This window comes from Polyodon spathula, chromosome 26, assembly GCF_017654505.1.
Source record: "Polyodon spathula isolate WHYD16114869_AA chromosome 26, ASM1765450v1, whole genome shotgun sequence".
In the NCBI taxonomy this organism is placed as follows: Eukaryota; Metazoa; Chordata; class Actinopteri; order Acipenseriformes; family Polyodontidae; genus Polyodon; species Polyodon spathula.
In genome coordinates, this window is record NC_054559.1 from 12,730,500 (window position 1) to 12,737,459 (window position 6,960).

Here is a 6,960-nt window from a genome sequence, read left to right on the forward strand (position 1 = left end):
AGCTATTAGAACGCTGTCGACGTGGCACTGGGGAGCAGCTTAGTTTTTTTTCTGAATAGAAACTCAGAACGAAAATGTGAATCCATTACAAACTCAAAACAAGGCAAATGGATATAATTTAGGTGTTTACAGCTCAATCATATAAAAAAAATTAAAAACAAAAACAGCAGGCAGTAGGAAAAATACTGGGATTGTTTGAATATAACTTATCCAGTAATCACAGCATTGCTATTGGGCACGTGGGAGCAGTGTGGGCCTGCATATTGACACCCAAACAACTTCATTAACAATGAACTATGTTTTAAGCCCTTAATTAAGTGTGATTAGAGACAGAGATGCCACTTTGAGATAGCATTAAAGTGCTTGTATTAAGAAAACTATTTAACAAATGCACTTCAATTCATTATATAGTCTCAAATGTGTAGTTTGGAAAAAAACACCTGCTATTATAATTTTTATTGATATTTCCAAGCATTGCTTTCAGGTGTTGTTCCACTTCCCTGGTCATTCCATCTGGAGAGTAAAGTGATCCCCACCAGATTTCTTGAGAGACTTTCTTTATCATAGTGAAATATCGGATCATGATTTTAAAATGAACATGCTAAGTGTCATAGAGCTTAGTACTTCCTAATTTAGTAATAGGGTGTTTGTCTAATTTCAGCACTATTGTATATCTTTGAGTGTTTACATTAAAAAAAAAAAAAAACTCTTGAATAGGTTGTTTAAGTAGACAAAGAAGGTCACTCAAATTCATTTGAATATGAGGTGAAGTATAAGTGTGTCGCATTTAGTAATTCCCTAAACATTTGAACTAAACTCACTGGATGCATCAGCATTTAAACAATAGAGCTTTGTTATGTCTTAAACAGTTTATTTTAGTGCTGGGACAAAATCTGCGGTACACCCTGTTACTGTCAGTGGGAATAAGGAAGATTGTGGTTGGCTGCTCCAGGGCAGTATTTAAATGTGTGTGGGAGGATCATAGGAATCAGTTTTAGCCACGTCCCAGTGTGTTGTTGCACACATCACCCTTATATATGTTATATCACTGATAGGAATGTCATTTTAGCAATTTTATTATGTTAATTGGCCCTGATATTATAAAAACAAATAGTTTTTCTAGTACAGTTTAGTTTCACATTGTTATCTTCAACACATTTTGTTCTGTATTACTAACTTTGCAAATAGGGCCAAGGGCCTCCCTGAGTGGGCCTTCCCCACATGTCAGCTCCAACAAGAGGGGGTCATCCTGTCACTCTCCTTTCCATACACAGAGGTATATTAATCCACAACAATGTCACGCAACAAATCCTAATGAAGTAAATAAAAAATTGTAAGGAGCAGAGGAGCAGTCACAGGTGGCACCAGGAAGTTCTCTGTTTTCTGATCAGATGTTTTGTCAGTAGAAATCCCAAAAGGAGCCTTTTTGTGAGAAGTTTGGTCATTATGAATATAGGTGACTCTAGGAGACACACAATAGGAGGACTATTCAAATCTTGAACTCCAAAGCTGCTATTAAAGTTGTGCCTAGAAGCACAGCTCTCTTTTGTCAGCGCTATGGTAGTGGAGCAGATAGAGTTAACATTCAGTAACTGGCTCCAGTCAGGCATGGTACTGATCAACTGTTGATTTTGTGGTATGTACTTGGGTCCATTGAGGGCTTTGCTTAGACCACTGAACTAATTTCCCATGTGATCTGAACAGTCCAATGGAAACCCATTCCTCCCAAGGTGAAAGGTGCCACCAAGCCCCTCTGAAGAAGTGTTTTAAGCTTGTATCTTTATCTTGTGATTGACCATTTCAAAGGCTGAGGGGAGGTGGGGTTCTTGGGAACTCTATTGCATCTCCCATTGGCCAATCAACAAGCCTTCTGTGCATGATTGTTTGCCTAGAAAAATACAATGCTAACTGGTACAAAGATAATACAAATCAATAGATAATACATTATAAGAAGAGAATCAATTGAAGTTTAGTTGAACTTTGAAACTGCATTTCTTTAGTGTTGCACAGTACCTTGAGTTTTGAGTTGCTGCTGTAATTAAAACCACACTGACTGGCCCAGTTGAGATTCTTTTTTTTTTCGTGTGTGTGTGTGTGTGTGTGTATGGGTGTGGGTATATGGGTGTGGGTGTGTGTCTCTATCACAAGTAGAAACACACACACATTCCAGGCAGGCTATTGCTGTGGAGGCTGTACAACAACTTCAGAGTGAATTTGAAAGCTGCAGCTAAGTGGTATCCAGAGATTCTCTGATCAACAAGGTATGCAACAGCTGTTTATTTAAGATTTGTCCATTTAAAGTTGATTGTTAATAATTGAAAAAAAAAATTGTCTTTAATACTTGAACAATTAAAGTTATACAAGTAGGATTTTTTTTTTTGTATTATTATGATAAAAAATACATTAAACTAAAACAAAGTTTTGATGATTGGGCTAATTGTGTTTTCTGTTTACCATGTAAAACAATTCTTTAGGAAACAGGAAAAATGGAATTAATTTTTATTCAGTAAATATAGGTTGTGGTATAATTTAGGCTTCTGTATTGTCATTTTAGTTCTTTTAAAGTAGTCGTTTGTTATGTTGAAAAAAATCTGGAAGTAATTTGTGGTCCCAAAAAAGTTTGAGCTCAAAAGTTACAGTATTAACCTTCAATTGATTGATAGACGCCTTTGAGAATGTGTCTTCCTCACAAGATTGCATTCTTTTGCTATTCACTCTCCTGCTGGCATTAACATTTGTGGAACTATCTGATCCTAGTTCCAGAGTTTTATAAGGATTTATAGACCATGCAAGATGATTAAGATTAAAGGAAACAGCACGGGGATCCACACATCATGGACTGTTTATTGAGTTCCTCAGTGCTTGTCAATGGCTTGTTAATGGGAGAACGCCGTAAACAAAGCAAAACAGAACTAATCTTCTGGGTATACACAGGTCCGGCATCTCAAACTCATTACCAGCTTTATATGTTCATTTAGCTTATTTTAAAATATAGTTGCTGTCATACACCATGGTATAAATATAGCAAATAGCTTTAAGTAAAAGCATTGATAAATATGATAAAACAAGATACAACGTGGTGAATAACAGTAAAGAAACTATGGTACGTATTACACACTCTGTTCAAGGGATACCACTATCAACATCTCAAGGATTTAAAACAGTGTACTCATACTGAAAAGGGTGACAAAGAACATAAAATAAAATATTAAAAGTCATGTTCCCGACCTTGCATCGCTAATGGTTACAAACTAAATAACGTCACCCAACTCTTTGGAAGACTCAGTAAAAGTATCTGTTCCAGGGTAACCAGGGCGTTTCCAGGATCCTAACATGTATTTTCGGTTGGTTGTGCTTTTGGTCCTGACTCTTGGGGTTGTGCAGTGCCAAAGGAGACGTCCTGCTAAAGATGAATGGGACTACAGAGATGGAGGTAAACCTAGTTGAACGCATCTTGTGCTCTGGCGCTTGTGATTCATGAAAGGTGCTGATTGGACTGGAGAATATATTTAACAACTTGTACTGCTAAATTACCTTTAGTACAGAACCATTTATTGTTGTGGCTCTCTATTGCTGCTGAAGTGTATTTGGTTCAGGGATATTGTATCGGTGCAGTGGTGACTACTAGAGCCCAAGTAATCCCCATACAGCCTCTGGATCTTATTCTGAAATCTTGCAAACATGTTTACCATAGTAGTTTGTTTACTCATAATAATTTACACCTCACAAGTTTATCTGGGGTGTACTTAATTTACCAAAAGATTATCAATTCAATAAAACAGGGAACAAAATGTCTTAACAAAACAGTAAAGAGTAAAGATTTTAAACCCTCAGCACTCCCTTACAGTAAGCAGTCTATAGTTTCATGAAATGGAGTAAAATGATCATTTAACTTAATTGTCTTCTCTGTTGCATGTTGTAATTGTGCCCAGTTGCAATTTTGGAAAAAAATAATAATAAAGGCTTTCAGTCTGAACCAAGCAATAAGGTACAGAACTCAATATTTCTTTGGGCCTTTTTAATTATACTTAATTCATTTTGTCATAATACACCATGCATACGTGTTATTGCATTCAATTCCTGTAGGATTATAATTGTAAAACCATAAATTATAATCTGTAAACTATAGTAGAAATATGTACCTCTGTATTCCACAGTAAAATCAATTTAAAGGCTAAAATTGTCTGACGTGTTTGGTTAGTTGAAGTATGATATACTGAACACGATTTTTTTTTATTTTCAGTTTCAATTATTACTCACTGAGCGAAATATCATATTGTACTGTACTGAGGTGAGCTATTCCTTTCTCATGGTTTAGAAAATGTAAAGTTGTAATAGTCACAAGTCATTCCATTGGAAGTATTAAATATCATAAACTGCAGTTTGTTGGTCATACATTGTCACTCATGTGTCACTTTAGCTGATAAGGTCAACATGCGAGGGGTGGCCAATCTAACTGAGGTCCTAGACAACTGGAGATTCGACATCCTGAATCAGATGAAGAACCTTGTTCAGAATGACCACCAGGCCCTCCTCCCAGACTATTCCAGGTGAGGCAATGAGGCAGGCCACAGTCCAGCTGGGACCAATACAGAAGCAGACCTACTCCATGGTCCCCTTGTTCCTGTGCTTTAAATACTTCTCAATATGTATGGCAGGTAAGATGCAGATAATGATGTGCAGAAAGGACTGTGAACCTCAAATGATCTCTTGTTCAACACAAGGTAAGAGGAGTCTGCACAAGTCTGCTGTTGTCCCTTAACATTCACCTCTCTCTCTCTCTCTCTCTGTTTCTCTCTCATTTCCTCAGGATCCCGGCCCTGTCGGAGGCCCTGGATGACCTCTTCAAGGAGTTCAATGCGCTGAAGGAACGGCTTGGGGAGCTCAGCGAGAAGTTTGTGGGCATCGAGACCTTCATCGACGAGGTCAAGGCTGGGCACGCTGCCAACGGAGGGGCACGGGCCGAAGCCCTGCCCAAGAAGAAGGTCAACCCCAAGAAGAGGAATCCCTAAGGACCCCCGGAGACCCCCTCCACTACAATCCTTCTACAGGCCTATCAGGACATAGCAATGCTTCTATCAGCTTGCAAACTTTCATCTTTGCCTTGAATCAGTCACTTATAATAGATATTCAGTAAAAGATACATAAGAAATATGGAAGCTTGTTGAGCCCCAAGTAAAAGTTTACTGTAGTAAAAGCATACCAATGTGTAATAATAAAGCATAGGTAAACATTGTAAAGAATAAACAGGAATGGAAAAGCTATGGTAAATATATAGTACAGCCATTGGAAAATACAAAAATATTGTGCAAGAATACTGTGGTAAACTTTTATAGGAGGCTTTACTAGTGTACAGCAAACGACTGTACAAACAACTTTTTTTTATTTAATTGTACGCTATTTAGCTGTGAATACAGCGCCAAGGATTCATAAAGCTTGCACTTGTGCAGTGCTTAAAGAGCGTTATTTTCAAAATCTGTTTTTAAGAATAAAACCCAGTTTGTTATTCAAACAACAATATTCTTATAGTAGGCCCATTAATTCCCTTGGCTTGGTTTATGTGTGTCTTTTATTGAATATGCTAATATGTATTAGGTGCCATTATATAGTAGCACACATTTGTTTTTGTTGTAAATACAGTGGAACCAAAAAGAGAATAATTAGCTTGGCTGAAAATAAAGGTATATACAAGAAACACAGCAATTAGATGCAATTAAGAGTGTAGACAACAAAAAACTGCCTTTACAGGAAGACCCTTAAACATATGTAATGCATTACATGCATTATAGCTTAACATTCCAGCAATAAAATATACCATACTAGCATTGTACTCCAAGTTTGCTATAGTAGATTGGATGAACAACACACTGGCAAATACAGCACCTGCAGGACACAGCAGCATGATTTTTCTTTGTACTGAACAAAAACAAACTAGATTGATTGAATACACTGGCGTTAAACCTTTCCAATTGAAATTATATAATTCTGTACTGCTAATGTATCTAATTTTCAGCAGGCTTCATTTATCGCAGAAGGGTGCTTGTGAATAGGGATTCTGCCACTCAAAACTAACAGTCGCGGTTAGTTATCCTCAGCAACAGATTGCATACAACCGCTGCTAGCACAGAAAAACAACATTTCATGTTTTTGAAGAGACCCAAAGCTGTTCACATTTTATCTATTTGTGTATTGCGTGTGATCCTGCAAAAGAGCTATGGTTTTCCTGTTTTGTTTTTTTTTTGTTTTTTTTTCTCTGCATGACTAATAAAAATATGGTGAAAAGCGACATCCTGTTTGTACCTTTCTGTAGAATGCATAACATGCCCTGAATAGTGTTAAACAGAGGTTGCTGCCTAGAAATTACTACGCTGTTGATTCACGTCTGTGAAGGCTACCGCTGACCCCTGCGGGTCATATTAGGTAACAGGACAGAAGCGAATTCCCATGCAAACACATCTGACACTTTTTTAGCAGTGATTTAAATGCTTGTTGGGAAACGTGAAGTTGCCCACATTTAACAGGGCACAACAAAAAACAAGATTATTTTAGTGCATCTCTGGAAGCTGCACTAGATGGCAGCGTCCCCACTGCACTGCACAAAACAGCCTGAAGAAGCAGAGGTGAGACGCATTCATTGTGAAATGTATATAGTTGTTTAATTAGCATTATAACACATTTGACAGAGGTCTTATTAATGAATGTTTCAGTGCCAGAACCACCACCTGCTTAATATTCCAATACAAGACAATCTTTAGGGACAGGGTTTTCTGTGTACTGAACAGCATAAGTTAATAGAACGTAGTTCTTTTTTTTTTTTTGGAAGCTGGATTTGAAAACTACTGTCTCATTCAAGAAGCCACAGAAGTATGAATGAAAGTCATTGACAGACCAAGCTATTATTCATTTGCTTTTCAGTTGGAATTTACAGTATGGTGGATATGAGGGAGCCATTTTCAAGCT

General features: G+C 37.4%; 1 protein-coding gene across 2 annotated transcripts; it reads left to right on the forward strand.

Moving 5' to 3' along the window:
* Window positions 1-2,159: 2,159 nt before the first annotated feature.
* On the forward strand, window positions 2,160-6,286 carry si:ch211-76l23.4. 2 transcript variants are annotated; one of them, XM_041229117.1, is made up of 4 exons: window positions 2,160-2,261; window positions 3,305-3,433; window positions 4,421-4,550; window positions 4,811-6,286. In XM_041229117.1, exons 2-4 carry the CDS (start codon window positions 3,334-3,336, stop codon window positions 5,010-5,012), a joined length of 432 nt encoding a protein of 143 aa, XP_041085051.1. In that variant the 5' UTR covers window positions 2,160-2,261; window positions 3,305-3,333; the 3' UTR covers window positions 5,013-6,286. The 2 variants fall into 2 exon arrangements, with proteins under 2 accessions (XP_041085051.1, XP_041085052.1); XM_041229118.1 differs by lacking the exon at window positions 2,160-2,261 and adding an exon at window positions 4,244-4,291 and having other exon boundaries at window positions 3,379-3,433.
* Window positions 6,287-6,960: the final 674 nt, after the last annotated feature.